Source organism: Mya arenaria, chromosome 3 (assembly GCF_026914265.1).
Source record: "Mya arenaria isolate MELC-2E11 chromosome 3, ASM2691426v1".
Taxonomy (NCBI): Eukaryota; Metazoa; Mollusca; class Bivalvia; order Myida; family Myidae; genus Mya; species Mya arenaria.
The window spans coordinates 35422683-35441701 of NC_069124.1; the positions used below are offsets into that span (position 1 = coordinate 35422683).

The 19019-nt window shown below is 36.7% G+C and overlaps 1 protein-coding gene across 1 annotated transcript; it reads right to left on the reverse strand.

Moving 5' to 3' along the window:
• Window positions 1-2089: 2089 nt before the first annotated feature.
• On the reverse strand, window positions 2090-11458 carry LOC128228500 (uncharacterized). The gene is made up of 3 exons (XM_052939841.1): window positions 11302-11458; window positions 4125-6414; window positions 2090-3354 (listed from the first exon to the last, which is right to left on the reverse strand). The coding sequence occupies exons 2-3, from the start codon at window positions 6390-6392 to the stop codon at window positions 2350-2352; spliced, it is 3273 nt and encodes a 1090-aa protein (XP_052795801.1). The 5' UTR covers window positions 6393-6414; window positions 11302-11458; the 3' UTR covers window positions 2090-2349.
• Window positions 11459-19019: the final 7561 nt, after the last annotated feature.

The window sequence follows — 19019 nt, forward strand, 5'->3', positions numbered from 1 at the left end:
ATTTGGGACACACAACAAAGGGACTCAGGACACACAACAGAGGGAATTTGAAACATACAACAGAGGATATTTGAAACATACAACAGAGGGGAATTTTAATCATACAACAGAGGGAATTTGAAACACATAAGAGAGGGGATTTGAAACACACAACTGGAGTACATGACACACATAAGAGAGGGGATTTGAAACACTCAACAGAGGAGATTTGGATCACACAACAAAGAGGAATAGGAACACACAACATAGGGGATTTGGAATACACAACAAAGAGTAATAGGAACACACAACATAGGGGATTTGGAACACACAACAAAGAGGAATAGGAACACACAACATAGGGGATTTTGAACACACAACAAAGAGGAATAGGAACACACAACAGAGGGGATTTGGAATGCACAACAAAGAGGAATAGGAACCCACAACATAGGGGATTTGGAATACACAACAAAGGGGAATAGGAACACACAACATAGGGGATTTGGAATACACAACAAAGGGGAATAGGAACCCACAACAGAGGGGATTTGGAATGCACAACAAAGGGGAATTGAAACACATTACAGAGGGGGTTTGACACACACAATATAGGGGATTTGTAACAAACAACAGAGGATTTGACACACACAATAGAGGATTTGAAACACACAACACACAACAGACGGATTTTGTAACACACAACAGAGGGGATGAGGAACATACATCAAAGGGGATTTGTAGCACTCAACAGAGGGGATGAGTAACACACAGCAGAGGGGATTTGGAACACAACTGAGGGGATTTGAAACAAAATACATGTAGAGGGGTTGTAAAAAAACTATTTGTACGACTTCATGTACTTGTGGGCTATTTTTTGTGCACTACGTGTCATCATCAAGGTATGTGTACACTGAACAAGTTTAGAATGACAGTACAATATCACGAGGAAAGTGATTTATGCGTAGCCTATAAGTACTTTCGCCAACGACTTTTAACTCAACTGCTATTTATATGTGTACACTTACCTACACACACAAGAAAAGAACATGCTGTGTTTCGCCACTATTCCAAATATTTAAACGTTGACGGATTTTTTTTACGATTATTATACATGACAAATCCTTCAGATTGGAAGAAACCCGTGAAACGCGTCTATTATTTTAGACTAATTGTCCATGATACTTCAAGGGCAGTTTATGCTTCTTTTTGAGAAAAATGTATCTGATATGAATCCATTTGTGGTATTTTGAAATTAAACATTGATGCCCTTTGCCATTTGTCGCATAATTAAACGTTGATGCTTTTTGTGGCATAATTAAACATTGCTGGCATGTGTCGCCTAATAAAACATTGATGTCATTTGTGGCATACTTAAACTTTGATGCCTTCTGAGGCAAATTTAAACCTTTATGCCATTTGTGGCATAATTAACTTTTGATGTCATTTGAGGCATAATTGAACATTGATGTCATGTGACATGACTTCACATTGATGTCATGTATCCTTATTAAACACTGGTGCCATGTGTGGCATAATTATACGTTGATGTCATGTGGGCTAATTAAACATTGCTATTTCTTTTTTTCTTTAAGCCCCACTTGTGTTTGTTATGGTTAAAATATTAAACATTACAATGATAATACCTTACCTCCATTGCTTAAACTTACATCAATGCTACAATTGCAATGTTATATGTCACTTATTTTGACATATCAGCCTCATATATCAGCTTGTCCTTTTAATCGGTCTTTTTAGTTGTTGTTTTTGTTAATTTATTTCAAATTTAAATTTGGTGAAGCAATTAATCATAAATGATAAATAAGTCGTATTTTTCTCTCTGGAAATTAAAATCGTCTGAGAGGAATTATTTGAAGAAAAAGAGGGTTATTTTGAATATTTACAATGAATATTTTAATGAGTTAGATTGTAAAAATATGATAATGTAAGCGCTTAACATTTTCCTATTTTATAGGTCCGTGATTTTATTGTGATTTTCAATTGCAGCGGTATACAACTATAGAGCGCTCGTTGAACTTAATGCATGTCACATATTGGAATGCCAAAATGGTGTTCAATATTATCCATGTAGAAAGGCAAAAATAACGGAAACGAAACGAGTACTTGTAATCTATATAGAACATGCAATACGAACGCCAAGTAATATATATTGGATGTAGTGGGAGAAATTTCCCAAATGCAATTACAAAATTAGTTCGTCTGGCCTTTTCCCTATTTAGTCAATTCATCCATCTTTTCTTCTGGTTTGTTTGTACAAAATCATCGTGGGAACTCTGAAACACTGATCTCTCTACGTTTACACGTGGGGAGTCAAGGCTCAACAGAGCAGTGCTATCAGGCTATCCAAGTTCACGTATGTATATCTTGGTTAAGGTTTGGAGGATGTTTTCTTTCAAGAGTGTCTGTATTCATATTAGGATCATATGGCATGCGGGGGTCATACCCGGGACTAGGGGTTTTCTCAACCTCATTCAAAATGCTTAAGGACTGATCCAGCGATTCACTTGATCCGAATATCCAGTTCCACGGGGATGACTCTTGACTCACACTCAGGTCAACAAAGATATCCACCTGATTGTCTTCTATAGGATTAATGGACATCCGCCGGAACCACGCTGGCCCTTCCTTCTCTATGCCAACGGGCCGAAGGTGTTCAAGGCTTTCCGAGAACGCGCCCGCGGGAAGCAATGTGTTCCCAAGTGTCGGAAACGATGGCACTTTACCAAGTGTCTCTTTACCATTCCGCTCTTCTTTGTTTTCTGTTTCATTGTTTTCTTTGCTATCCTTTTCGGCATCGGGTTTCTTTGCATTGTCTTTATCATCGCCGCCGGGTTTGTCCTTATCTTTATCTTCCCCTTCTACAGGTTCATCGACAGCGTTTGGATCATACCTTTCAATGATCATGTCATAGATGGGCCATCCTTGTTTATATTCTGACACAATTTCATCAATTTGGCCTTTAAAACTCAACGTTTTGAGGTTTAATTTCGTGCCTTTACTGGACAGTACGTTTTTCAGAAGCATTGGAACAAATCCACCCGCGAGGGTTGCTAGTGTCTGATTGGTCGAGGACATTTGGTTTGCGCTTCCAAATGCCATTACGACGATCATAACGAAGAACAAGAATACAACAATTATGGAGAACTTGCCCGTCGCCTTAAGAAGGTTTATATAGATCGGCCCGGGCGCCCCGTGTACTCTGACTTCACACAAGAGTTTGAATAAGTTCAATGGAATTCTTGGAGTATCATTTGAGTCTAAAAATAGCACAAGATGGCCAATTCTCCACTGAGCATCTTTCTTTTCTAAGTTAAGTGTTGTTGGTATTTCATCCACAGCTTCCACTGGCTTAACCTGAAACAAAAACAGAGCTTGAACAGAGTTTGACGAGGTATTCTCATAGCTGGTGTAGCCATCGCCAAAGTTGTGCAAAAGTATAAAATACGGGTTACAATATACATGTATATGTGTTTATTCTTACTTCAGTACATATGCTATCAATCACAAAACACATGGCGTATGTGTATTAATGCATCAGGTACGCCCATGCATGTTTATGTCGCAATGCCAATCACCCTTAACTTAAGTTATTGTTGAGTTATGCCCCTTGATTGACTTGGAAAATCCTGCTAGCGATGCTCACGCTCAAGATAGTGTTTTCTACTGACCAGACTATGTTTTCCATTCAATGAATACCTGATTATAAAAGGGATAATGAAGTAATCAGCTATCTTAATGGATTGTCATAAAATAGTACTGCTGCATCTCAGAAAATCTAGCGATGCTAAATAATTAAATAGCAGCGGCAAAACACATGATCATTCTTCAGTTTAGAGGGTTTTATGGACTGGGGAAACAATTGATCGACAGTCATGAACTGGGAGTACTTTTGAGTTGGCTGTACTCAATTAACTTTTTGATTCCGCTTACATAGTTCATGTAACTAACTCTCACCAAATAGTGTTTTAACCGATTTTAGACATTGTCACATTGCCCCTGTTTAACAGTACCACCAAAATAAGCCGCATATGATTTTTATGAGCATACATGTACATCTTCACCACAAATGACATGTAACATTTGCCGTATAAACTTGTAAAATGATTACTATAAACTGGTCATACCGGGAAAGCCATGTTTTCCTGCATACTGGACGGTAGGCTGGCCACCTTCTTCAGGTCCTCCACCTTATCCATAACCGCGTCGATAATCGTATTGTTAAACATCAGGTAGTTCTCGTACACATTATCGTAGCAACTATGCATGTAGACGATCACCAACAACGCCATGCTGACGTAACGTAACGTGGAACCAGCGTTAACGATGATTCCCATCATTGTGAAGACCAACACCTCCACAATGACCCCGGCAGCCTCCACAAAGAGTAAAACGGACGCAAGCAGAACCACGAGAAAGAAAAGGCTGACAAGCATCTGCACGAGCAGTCGTCGTAGCGCCGCCAAGCGGCCGAATCCGGTGATACAAGGACTTTGCCCTTCTTCTTCGGAAAAGGTGGTTCTAGTAATGTGAACATTCTTGTCAATTTTTGCAAGGTGTTTGTGGAACTTGTACGCTGTTCGCTTGGCTTTTCCTAAAGGTTTGCCTGAATCAAAGAAGTCATTGTCACTGCCGAGTCTCTTTCGAATATGGAATAGTAGTCTGTAGCCTAGATACACGGTTGGGACACAGTATAGCACAAATAGTATGGTCCAGAGGGGCGCTGTGACGGCGCTTATGATTGGACACGAGATCAAGGCAAATAAGCCCATCTTGCGGAATGGCCACAGCAGGAAACCTATGACCTCTTGTAGCACGTTAGTTCTTGACACATTTTGCATATCATGGAAGGCTGACCTCACTATGGCCTTCAGTTTGTCTCTTGTGGCGTCTGCGGAAAACCCTATCACCATGCCTGATATGATGTACACTGAATATGCACTTATAAACAGCGAGTGTGTGGGTGACAAATACTGAACTATGTTTGAACGGAATGGATTAAAAGTCCGTACAAGGCCTAGTTCGTTTATAAGTTCCTTCCTTGCGTCGATTTCCTCTTTTTCAAACTTGTAATAAATGAACGTTCTGAGATAAAACGGAGCTGGGACCAATAATAAACATATTATTTTAATTATCATCAACACAAGATTTTCCCACGTGCAAGTGTGCTTAAATAAGGGCGCCAATGACGCATATATGCTTTTATCGCAGCATGCTTTAAAAGGCTCAAGACGCCGGATTTTGCATCTTATTAAATTATCGTATATCGTCCGCATTAATCCTGTCGGCGGCTCGTTCGCTGGAATAATTCGCTTGCCTTTAACCTTAATCCGTAATTCAGGCATTTTCACATCAACTATTTCGTCTAGAGGAAAATTTTCAACGCACTCTCTGAGTCGATGCCATTCTGATATATCGTCAAGGGTAAACCTATGTTTGTACCGAACAGAAGTTGTCGTGCTTTCACTGACGAACATTTTGAATTTCAGCTCCTTTGCGAGTTTCACGACGTATTCTGACGCGACATAAGAGGCTGTATACATGTTGGATGGCACCAGAAGTGGACAAAACATGAACAACATTAGTTTTACCAGAAATATGCAGATGTACAACACGGTTATCCACAAATTGTCCTCCTGCTCGGAACATGTGACGTCACCTTCGGCGTCCCTCGCACAACATCGGTTAGCAAACACCGCTTTGCCAAGCACATCTCGCACAATCTCGTTACACACATAAGTCACTTCAGGCTGGGTAACCTCGTATTCAAGTTCTTCTTCGTCGTCTGCTGGTGTATTTCGGCGCGATTTTCTTTTCTTAAAGTTATCAAACACTTTGTGACGAATCATTGCTACCCTTTCTTCAGGTGTTAGTGATTTAAAACAGCCCTCTGGGACGTCTTTGATTTTCAGAGGTACCCTTTGAACACCAATGGTCAAAATGGACATTGAAAGGATGTCATAGTTGAATGATAACGTCAATAACGTCTTGCCGTGCTCTGACGTCGTCCTGTACCATTTCCACGGCTTATATGTCCGAGATTTGTCCGTTCTTAGCGGATCATCAGACTCATTATATATTTGAATTTCAAATATGTACATAACAGAGTATCGAAGATACTGGACTTGCTCTCTATCGAATGGCTTGATACGACAACTGTCGGATTCGCTGATGACCTTGTTAACAGTTTTGTTCCCGCGGACATCGTTTGAAGTTGCTTTTAAGTCATTTAAGTCTTTAGGAGTGATTTGGTTATAAACCGTTGGAGTTGTTGTTAAAAGTAATTTAGTTCCCGGGGATCGCGTGATGTTTGTAGCTTCCATCGAGGTCAAAGTCAATGTCAATATTACCAGCAAAACGGCGGGGAAACGGACTGCATTCACGAAGATCATCATTGCATCTTTATCTTCTATTCATCTGAAATAAAGTTAATATTCTATTTGTTGGGACTGTTTAATTGTAAATATTCATTAATGTACCGTCAAATGATATTTTCACAATATTCTAAAAAGGATAAAAAATGCATTAAATCTAATGGCATGAATTTGTAATTTACACGCCGCTCTTCTTGTGTCATATTCAATATGATAAATGTTCTGCAAGGGGTATCGTATTAGTTTCAATGCATCAGACACAACATCTCAACAGGTAAAAAACGCTGCATTGAATTGTAATATCAGAATCAATTAGGATGCTGAATTTTGATATTCCAATTTCATTTTGATATTTTCAAAACGCATTCTACTACAACGGATGGAAGCATTTGTAAAATATGACAACTTTTCATTAATATGAAACGGAGCTCCAACACAAATATTAAGATGTAAAGATAAATTCACAAGGAATTTGGTTCAGATTTCCTTTTGTCATGGTAAAAGCTTACTTAAGCCATTTAGGAACAATTTAGTTACCAGTGTACAATGAACACTATTCTGATAATATAATGTGTGTCAAAAAACGAATTATTAAACTCATCATTTTTTAATTTTTTTTTAAATCAGACATGCTGTAAAAGGAAGAGCTATAAAAATGAATGAACTGGATTTTATATTAACGCCTTAGGTTTCAGTATATTTGCATATACATTGTAATTCTTGAGAAGCACCAGTGAATGTTCCCACTTCTATTTCCACCGCAATAACTACCTTCTGGTAGGTACTATTACAAGAATGTCAAGTACAAGTGTACTTAAAGGAAGGGGACTGTGAACTGTCTGAAACTTTGAAAGTATTTTTAAATCAGCTATAACTATATACTCGTATGTTCTTTTCTGTGTTAAAATATGTCCCTTTAATGCGCCCTGATTTTCAGGGGCGGATCCAGAAATTGACGTTAAAGCACGAGTAACTTAGGGACGCAACCTTTTGACATGCACCCAGCTCACAGGACTGAAATTCATATGGTTAAAATATTTGGCAGGGGTGTTTGAGGATAATTCCCAAAGATTCTCTTTTTTCAATTCAAGTCCAAAATAATACATTTCGATCGTATTTTATTACCTTTTTATCCGATTTCGACATTCAAAGAAACGATTGGGGGGGGGGGGGGGGGGGGGGCTAGGACTTGAAACTTAAACAATGAATTTTTATTCTTACTGGACACTTAAAGTTTGATTGTGTCGCCATTCTAGTTTTAAGGTTAATAAGCCCTAAGTAAAAATGATTGATAAGAAACTATTCAAGTGAATAGTTAAATGTCGCAGTGAGTGACTTATAGAATATTTCAAAATCATAAAACATTGCCTGTCCGCATTAAATGTCAAATTTCCAGGTGGGTGTTTTACAAACTGTGAACGCCCATGCCAAAGTCAAACTTGTTGGTGTAACACTCTGTCAATATTTACCTTTTCCTTTTAATTCTCCAGAATCTGATAAAAAATGCAGTCAGTTATTATTAACTAATTAAACAGTCTGTACTTGTTTTCATTGATGTCAAAATCTAAAACTGGTTCAGCTGTTTTGTCGAAAGTTTCGCGTGGGATGTTTAAGCGATCGAAAAGAAAGCTTAATAAAAAGTATAGTTTGCACAGTTAAGTGTCTGATGTATTAAACTTGTCTTTTATGTGTAAAATAGCCATGTTTATTTAACTTTCCTCTAAAATTGGAACCATAATGTCTTCGACAGCATATATTTTGTTTATTAAACCAATGTATTTGTGTATACTTATTAACTTTGGAGGTATGGAAGCGCATATCGTTTATCCCGATGATGTGATGTCTTGTTGACTTGTTTTAGTCGACCTTAACTTATAAGCTGTGTATGCTGACCTGATCTAGTGGGGGGGGGGGGGCGATCGACAAATCGACATACATTTTGATTTTCTTTCGACAAAAACATGTTGTCAAGAGTACATGATCACATCATTGATAAATACGATATACGCTTCCATAATACAGACAAACTCAACATAAAAGATGATAATATCGTACTTTTAATTTTGCGTCAAATCCACTTTAAACCTCTTAAATGTTGAGTAGGAAGGACATTTTGGGGCGTGGGCGAAAGAAAATTTTAATAAAATTTCATTTCAAAGACCGTCAGTTCAGACCTATATAATGAGTCCTATTCGCTGCATTGTTATATAAAGTGCATGGACGATGAGAGATGTCTTGAAAGATTGTTGGTGTATTCCTTTTTAATTTGTTTGACATGCTCACATACTAGCAAACCTAGTTATTATTTGTTATCGTTAAATTAAATACTAATAGATAGTTCAATTATACAATTGCTTTTATAAACCCCGTGTTGTCATAGCAAGGCGGTTGTCTGTAGAGGTGCATCAGAAAAAGGTTTAAAGAGATTCATGAATTTTATTTTAGCATTTTTTTTTTCAAATTGAGCTACTCTACATACTTTAATAAATTACCAAATTGCACAAAAGAAGCACGATTTTATTTTTATTTAGACGGTTTTAGGTTTTACACTCAATCGTTTTGAAGCGTATTACTTGTATTTGCACGGTTTTGCACTCAATTGTATTGAAGCGTATAGCGTATGTACCGATGTTGGTGTGAACATGTAGTTATGTCGACATGACGGGATAAATAACAACATGTTGTCCAAAAATATCGACTTGTCTGCTTATTAATTATGTTGCATTTTGTCGCGGAATTTACAATGAACATGACACGTTGTGTTTAAATAGTCTTTTCGAAAAAAATAGGTCGGCATTTCGAATTAATACGTGAACAAGTCGACATTATTTTGACAACTTATATTGATATATCAGTATCACTCGTGAAGTCGGCGTAAAACACGTACCGACAATCATGATAACATGATCTCAATGAAGAATATACGATATGCACTTCCATACACTCGGAAAGAGACCCGTGTAAAAATATGTGAAACAGGCTAACAGCCTGAACCGCCTGTACCTTTTAAGTTGAACTTTGAAATACAATGTACTTCTAAAAATGTCCTCGATATTAATGTACCCCATGTACAATTCTGTCAAGTTTGGATATTAGTTTTGGGTCATATGAACGGGTTTATAGAGTCTAAAAACTATGTAAAATCGCTCCCGAAAATAATATTGGAAACAAGCTCTTGCCATGGTAGATTGCAAAATTGGCAATTTCACATACAATTTCAGTTGAAATAAAAAGACAAAACAAATATAATAATGTAGTTTCGGTCCTTTATTTTACATATAAGCCATGGGCGTAGCTAGCCCTGTCACTGTTTATCCACATGACAGGGCTAGCTGTTTATTAAACAGCCTTCAGCGAGCAATATCCTTTGAAATGAAACCTAAATCATATGGGCTCACAATTCAACATCATTTAAAATTACGGTCAATGGCATGATAACACGAAAATCTCATTTGTAAAGCGGATGTCTTAGTTGTATAGGACAAGTAAAAATGTATAAATTATAAAATAAGTCAAATGATATAAAAGCGATTGAGAATTCATTAAGAATACATTTATATCTCTTATCTAGATCGCTGTCGTTGGGAATTTAAATAAATTAAAGCCTTATTTATGAAGTTATTTCAGAAATGGTGTAATTGAAATGTAAAATGGTTTATGTATTGCCATTTGCACTATATTTTCCACTTCGAATGAAACTGCAGAAGTGCACAGTGCAATTGATATCAATAGAGCAGAATACAAATTGTTTTCATATTTTTCTCTTTTTTTATTCAATTTGAAATATTAATGTTTTACACTTTTCAATTATTCACTTTTATGTATCGAAATTGAAATATTAATGTTCTCAATAGGCGTTTTTTATCCTATTCAGGCACTTGTCAAAATATAATTATTCAGTCAGAAATGTGAAATGTTTGATACGCTGTACGGGTTTATTTATTTCCAGTGAAATGGAACATCGACTAACCTTAGTTGATGTGAGTAGGATTACTTTATAAATCATGAAATCTTCATTCACTTCTATCCCATTTGTTCATCTTTTGGCCATAAATAAGAAATTAAATTGCGCGGATTGTGATGAAATGTGGATCTTTGTGTATTTTTTGACATGTACTGTAAAAACGGTCACATTGTTTTATATTAAATACGAATGTCGATGAACATTTCAGTCTATGACTTTTAAAAATGCATTAAGATTCAGAATTATATTTATTGCATATAAAAAGCAGTGACATCAAGAATAGCTTAACGGGCTGTGTGTTTGTAAAGATGAAAAATGATTACATTTAATGATTTGTTTCCATAATTGAAGATGCAGTTGTATAGGTAAAAAAGGCGACAGAAGTATGCTATCTTGACATGATCCAGACTAAGTCTAATGCACGTATTTCATGCTTGTCTTATTTAATTGATTGCCAAAATAGTTGTTCGAAAATATTTCCGTTGCGAGGACGTTCTTTACAAAGCTGAATAAATGCAGTACGAATGTACGGATGAATGATTGAGTGAAAAAATGGATGAATTAGTTTATGAATGAATGAATGAATGAATGAATGAATGAATGAATGAATGAATGAATGAATGAATGAATGAATGAATGAATGAATGAATGAATGAATGAATGAATGAATAAATAAATGAATGAAAAACGAACGAACGAACGAATGAATGATTGAATGAATGGATGAATGAATGAATGATTGAACAAGGACTGGCACAAAAAAGAAACAAAAAACAATAAAACAAACGGGTGAACGAAATGATAACTATTTAAATGTCATTAAATCGAAATAAAATGTTACGAAGAGAAAAAATATTTGTACAATTATAATGTATAATTAAAAGTTTTGTTAGTATCAATGGAACTGGAGCATGAGAGGAACATCAAAAATCTAATTTAATCTGAATTATCAAACGTTACACATACCATGTGCCAAAGTGTCCGTCGTTAGTCCAGATAAAGTGACCAAGAAGGTCCGTCCTATCAGAAATCCCAACGCCAATTGAGGTTAATCATCCCTGTTCAAACATTGCCGCACAAGCCCCACATCACCCGGCCCTAGAAACTCACTACATAAGATAAGTGGAAGGCCTTTACAACTAGATATGATCTCCTCTTAAAGCATGGTTGCACCCATTTTACCTATTACGGTTAAGGCGTGTTAGGCCTAACAATTAAATAAAAGTGTTTGTTTCCGGTGTAGCATGTGAAAAAGTATATAAACTTGTTACCTATCACGGTAAATATCTCATGCATAATAAGCTTGTTTCAAATTATGCTTGTTACGGTCACATGACTAAATTTTTATTCTAGGTAGGACCCATGTAACGAATTACGGTCATGATTGTTAGGCCGACACGTTTATTTTTGTTTGTTTCGGGTAACATGCGGCCATACATTCAAGTTAGGCTCGTTTGACTTGTGGTTATTTGTGTTTAGATTTTCATTTCATGTCTTTCGCTTCCTGTTACGGACCTCCTTCACCGCCGCAAATGGTCGGTGGTCGCGTTTAAAGGAAGGAGCAGCGTGGTTACCCGGCACTAACATTTTCTATAGTTCGCCCCTTAGCCCAAGTGCTCATGTTCACGCAACCACCTTGAGGGGGTAACCAACTCAGAAGAGAAAGATCGATGAAGCGGGAATGCTTGATGAACGGCACCATTAACAAGTCTTTGAGGGATCAGACTGCTTTAAATACTTGAGATGTTTTAAGTGTAGAGTGACACGATCAATCAAAGCGAGGAGTTCATCGTCTGTGTCGTTCACTCTGTTAAATATGGTTCATATTTTGATCCACGCGGTGCAGTTCAGTGTTAAAAATAAAATTTCAATACCTTTGCTGAAGTAGGGCAGCCGATTCAGCTTTTATGTTAATTTCTTCTACTCTTCAGAACGACAAACGGAACATTAAAGGGACTCGCAAATGTTTTGGCCCAAAAATAATTTCCCGGTAATGCATCTCGAGAGGTGAAAGCGAAAAGGTTCTATCTTCTTCTTGATTTAATGTCACTTAGAACCTTTTCGCATTCACCTCGATCTGAAACACTGGTATTATTGTTATTTTACTCTATAAAAGCGGTACTGCAGAAAAATACAACTAAAGTATAAATAACAATGACATGGTTGTAGTGGGGAGCTAACCCACACTTTTATCGACAAGAATATAATAGAAAACCGGTACTTTATCCACTCACCCACAGGGACTCATACGAAACCTGTCGATATTTAAAAAATTATAGAAAACATTAGTAGCAGTTCGTGATGATGTCAATCAACAAAGCACACTACATTATTTCGTTGAATCTTGTTAGTAACACATTTTAAAAATTGTGGATACCAAAGACAATATTAGACTATATATATATATATACATTTGTTAAAGGGTTCCAGCCGTCAGTAACTAAGTTTTAATACCCCAAATGTTTTGCCACTCTTTATTGTTACTGTTACAAAAACGTGCATTTTACAAACCACGAACTAGTCCCTTTAAAGGGCGTAAAATACTCCATCTATGATAGCGGCGGCCGGGGGTTCGATTTCGTAAGCTATATTGTTTGGGGTGGGGTGGGGTGGGAGTGCGACAACGCGTCATTTGGGTCCGTACCACATCATTCGGAGCTCCTCGGCCATTTTTATCGAACACAACCTCGGATGTATTTGGACGGTGTACATACTCAGAAATTGATATGTTTAAACGTAATGACTTACATCTTTGGATTCTCAATTATGTTTGCAATAATACACTTCACTGGCAATCAAATTAAACTTAGATCAATAAATACAAGCTAAAACACTACATTTAATTAATAATAAAATTCAAATATTTACGAACTACTTCAACTGATGTACCGGCATACATCCTAGGTTGTTTTCGAGAAACATGGCCGAGGGGTTCCGAATGTTGCCACTTAGCTACATACTGTACATTATGTTATGCTACATGTGATCAATCCGGAAGACATTGGTTCGAATCCTGCTGATGCCAGTCATCTGTTTCAGTATTTTCGAGTAATCTGCGTCATCTTTATATCTACTTTTTTCTGTGTTTCAAACCGCCTGATTTATTCTGTATTTCAAAGATTTTTAAACATAAATGATTCGTATTTACAGATCCGATGTATCTTAAAAAAATCATGATTAACCTTCCACCGACGTAAATTAAGTAATGTGCTATTCATAGATTTAGAATTGAAACACAAAATCAAGAAATTAATATCGATTTAAGTACTGTAACGGCAATTAAAATTAAATAACTTTAAATTCGTTTAAATAATGGCATGCAAGTAACTTGGCGGGCATAATGGCGGTGGAATAATACAGCGATTAGTCAAAGATCAGACGCTGACGCCTCCCCCACCCCCTTCACAACCCCTTCAGGAGAGTAGATAGTTTTATAGAAAATGTGTGAACAAATAGAAGGCTCAAGACCACAGTTATCTGCCCCCCGTTGACCAAGATCCGGATGTGAATACAGAAACAAAGAGTGCTTGTGTTCAAGTATCAATATTTTATTAAAATTGAATGAAAAAGAAGCAAAAAATGTTCTTTTTGCAGAGAATTTGACACTCTATTGCAGAAATTGATAGTTTTCAATGTAAATATTGGAAAAATCATAGCTTGTGGAAGTCTGAAAGTTAGTTGTTTGTAGCCGATTGACTCCCTGGCGGAAGGGTTATGTATTTGAACTCAATTTTGACAGTCGGGTCAATGGTCAACATGGTGTTTTCTTGTGATTATATTTTGTGTCTTGAATTGTTCTAGAGATGCCATGTCCTTGTTTTTCAATTGGGGTGTGTATAAAGTCAAAAGCCAGGTCAGTGTCTATATGAAACATATAGTAAAAATAACTGTGGTCTCACGCCAGAACGTGCCAAACTATTTTACCAACCACAAATAGTCAAAACGTCCCTACTCAATATCGGGTTTCATTTACTTGCGAGATGAAAGCATTTTCAAATATCCTACTTCTATGTGTTTGTCAGTGAACTGTTATGAAATTAGCTCGTTGTATTTAAAATATTATCAATTTCCACTACCTATTCTAAGATAGGGACAGGCACATTTCGGTAACAGTTTGGGACCACTCAAAATATTTGTTTTGATTTTTATTATTACCTGTGAACAGAATTTTAAAAAAAGACTAAAATCACGCTCGTCGTACAGCTTTTCGGGGCTGTATTGGTAATCATTTACTGCAACCTTTTCAGTTTTCTTTTGCATTTTTTTTAAAACGGAAAAAAAATCGTAAGGTTTTGAATTAGAAGAATGACTGTTTTGTCTATATACTGAAATACACGCTTATTTTGGACTTTCATTTGAAAGGATGGCCTGTACAGTATATATCTCACTGGAATCAAGACCTGTCTTTCGCAGAAGCATTGGAATTATTTAGGTGTCCAAATTATCCTCATTTTTCATGAAAAAAAAATGTTTGAGATTGAGTGTTCACGGTAAAAAATACATAACGATTTGTCTATTTTGATCATATTTATTCAAAAGTTTAGCCCGTTCTGTTGTTCGAACGTCGCCGCGTTCATGGATGGAAGACAATCTAGTTCAAATAAGTTTTTTATACAGTTATTTTATCTAGTTATTTCAAACGTTATTTTAGATAAAATGTTTTGGAACGCTCCGGTTTCAGTATAAACCGCAGATTTAACAGCCTCATTGTCTCCAAGAGTATTAAATAATACATCAGTCAATTGTTACGACGGCCACCTCAGGTCAGAAGAATAGCGGGGACTTTGACTTTCGGTCCAGCTTATCCCAGGCAAAATCCCGCTCTGCTTGGACAAACTTCTGGTGGAAACCCCGCCTAATGCCCCCGCTTCCCCGGGACATCCTAGGTAAGACACCCCGCTATTTTCGACGCGAAAACAAAACCATTGAATTCACTCGGCACTGCGAGGCCACCTGAAAGGTAAAAACACGGCACATTTTCTCCGCTATCCGCAGTATATCCCCGGACCTGGGGGCGTGGTTACAATTGACTTGTGCATAAGTATCAACTTCTGACAACCAGGAAATGATCCAGGTTGCTATGAGGTGGAAGGAAGGCAGGGTTGGGACTGTGTAGTAGACAATTCTAGTGGTAGACCATTTCCAACCATTCCTCTGGAGAGCCGTCTGTCTATCCGGTTCTGCATCACTGAAGTTCTTAATGAAACACAAGTAATAACACAACACAATAGTGTTTTAAATAACAATAATCAAGTTATTAAACTTAGAAAATATATTGGAAGTGGATTCATGTAACACGAATGTAACACGAATAGTTTATTGAATGTGCAGATATATAAGCAGCGCACGTTTGAATTCTGGTAGTTATCAGATAATAGATCAGGAGGAAGTATTGTACTACTAGTATGTAATGTGTAAATACAATTACAATTAGAGGGGGAACTTTAAGGGATTTAATTGCTGTTGTTTTTTAACTGTTTACCTCTATATTAAATAAACGCCGCGGCTTACACGGCCTAAGGGAAGCTACGCCCCTGAGAATATATAAATGAAAACAAAAGATATCTTTTCTTTTACTACACAATTTTCTGTGTAACAAATGACAGTCTATGACGCTTAAGGTGGTTTGTAAGCTTATTTATACTCGCACTCGGGCCTTGCCCATTCGGCGAGTGCACCGTTTAGATTGTTAGTCATTTTAGTTTTTTGGAGCATAATACACAGACAAGAATGTAACCCTGGTTAGAGCTACCCTGGTTCTTTAACGTGCACCAGTGTATATCACTGCCACTCGGGACCCCCATTTAGCGTCCCTTTCGGAAGACGATTAGTATTTTAGTGATGCGACGAGGAATCGAACTTGCGACCGTTGGATTGTTAGTCAAGTGTGTTACCACTAGACCACGGATCCGCCACATGCCGCTTAAAGAGCGCCGCCTTCGTTTTATTACCGGAGTTTGGTAAGGTGGATCAAACACTTCCACAAACCTGTTGCCAAAATAATGCGTTGTCAGTGCTCCGTCAGACGGCCGTATTGTGAAAAGGTTTGTCGAAGTGTTTAAAGAAACTAAACTCTCAGTCAAACTCTAGTTAAAGACAGAAAGCGTGGCTTTGTAAGCTCTGTTTTATTTAATACGGTGAAGAAAGGGTGAAGATATCTTTGTTTAAAGTCTCCATTCGAATCAAAATGCTGCCTTCCGACGTAGCATTTATGACGCAATTTGTCACGTGGTATACACACACTGTAGGTGTCACACACTGCATGCGTCAACCACCTAAAATGACTTACACTATTATCGGAACACTCGCCGAATAAATAATCTCAAACACCCCTAACCCCGACGACATGGCCAATTAGGGCAAGACGTCACATGATGTTCAACACCATTTAGATATGCGTTATGCATTCTGTAATAGGGGTCTTGAAGTTAATATTGCAAAAACTAAAATTATGGTATTCCGTGAACGTTTGCGTTTGTTGCCTAACGAAAATTGGATATATGGTCGCAACCGCATTGAAGCCGTGAATAATTAAATGATTGCTGTACTCTGTTTAATTATATTAGTTATTATTGTTTAATTTGGGAATATCTAGCGGGAAAAGCTCTTAAGGCTTTATAAGTGTAAAGAATTTGATCTAAACTCTCATAGAGTTTGCCAATTATTAAATGTTTTTGTAGATTCTATGTTAATTTATTCATGTGAAATACGGGTTTATACTCAATCAATGATTAATATATTTTTACATAGGGGTATTTTTTTAATCTTTGCCCGTGGGCAAAAAAAAAGGATTTCCAGCATGGCCAAACATTTGAAATAACTTATCTGGGTTGGGAGGAATAATAATGTACGTAATGAATTCATTGTGACGAAAATGTTCTAGTCTGTGTGTATATGCCCATATTATATAGTCATTAGGCAGAACTACATAAAATATAGCAATAAAAGCTAGTTTAACATTGAATTAGTTAATTATTATAATAAGTTTAATTCAATGCTTGATTCAGGTAGAAATAATTAAATGTCTAAATTTTAAAATAATTCATTTCTAAATAACATCGGAATTTTGTTTAAGTAGAAAGGCGGTCTATTGTTAACCTCAAATTTATGAAAACAAAACATAAATTAATTTACTTTACAAAAGTCAATTTATTGTTGACATTTGTTTAGATCAAATTGATTCTGCTGTTTGTCTTCCTTTCTCCATTAAAAAATCATCTTTTATACAAGTTTAGTGAATTATTATTATTGATATAACTACCGTAGTATTCCTCTTAATGAATTAATATCCGTATTAAATGAAATGCGAAACTGTTCCTACAAGGAACATACATGTAGGAGTAAGAAGTGATCATAGTCATTATAAACGCATAGGTTTATACATTGATTTGCGTCATTTACGATTGAAGATGATTTTGTTTTATCTATGCGTATCTACGGTTTGTGACCTTTAGATATATGATATTTGATCTTTTATATAAATTTAATAAAAAAAATGTAACTCAAAATTAACTGAATTGTCTTTTTCACTAACAGTTTGTCCAAACAAACTTAAAAGCAAATGCATATGCTTCGGATTTAAAACTTTACGCACAAGAGGGAGAACAAAATAAAAATAAAAATATATCCTAAGATGTCGTCAATATTATGCACTAATACTCATAATTATATTTCTTGTTTTAAGACTAACGAAAAAGGTACGTATGTTATGTACGGTCACATAAAGAATTTGGAGGGTTGAAATAGTCTACCGAAAGGTCACTTTGTTATCAAACAAATTCCCCAAAAATGCATAATTTAAATAATAATTTGAGCAGCAATAGGGGAAATGTCAGTATTATGGATTTCCTTGTCTTTACTATCTTTCAGATAACATTTTTTGTGTTAATATATAGAAAACACTACTGTTGATAAGTGCAGATTGTCGGAGGTCATGGCGGATAGCAACGGACAACTGATAAGCCCCGCCTAATCTGGACGCTGATTGGTCAGTCGGTTATCGTCCGGCCAGTTTGACTGACAGGCCGCGTCATGTTAATTACCTCGCCCCTCTGTATTTAATAACACCAACTATTAACATCTGTTAATAAATGTGAGCATATTTAATACGCTCTGCAATCATCTTAAAGAATCAAACATTCCTAAGGCTGTTCTTAATAATTCATCTTAGAATGTGCATCCTCGTTGTACCGTACTGTTTCCCATAATGCAACACTATTACATATATTAACATATTATTATTTATTCTTATACAACAATACTATATCCTAATCCTTGTTGATGTAAAAAGAAGTATGCTTATTTTTGTACTAACAATGTATATACACTTGACATATAGAAGATAATGCCATGTGTATAGATGACGAGATAAGATATACTCGTAAGTTTTAAAAACGTGTGTTATGTTCTGTTAAAAAATAATACAGGTTCATGTACACCATTTGCCACTTCTAGATGTTGTCCTTAAACCAAAATAAATTAATTGCTAATGCACCAGTCAATTGTAACCACGCCCCCCCCCCCCCCCCCAGGTCCGGGGCATAGCGGGGACTTTGACTTTCGTTTTAGCCAACCCTGGGTAAAATCCCCGCCCTGCGAGAACGAACTGATGGTAAAATCCCCGCCAAATGCCCCCCGCACCCAAGGGACCCTAGGCAAGGCCCAGTCCCCGCTATATTTTGCGT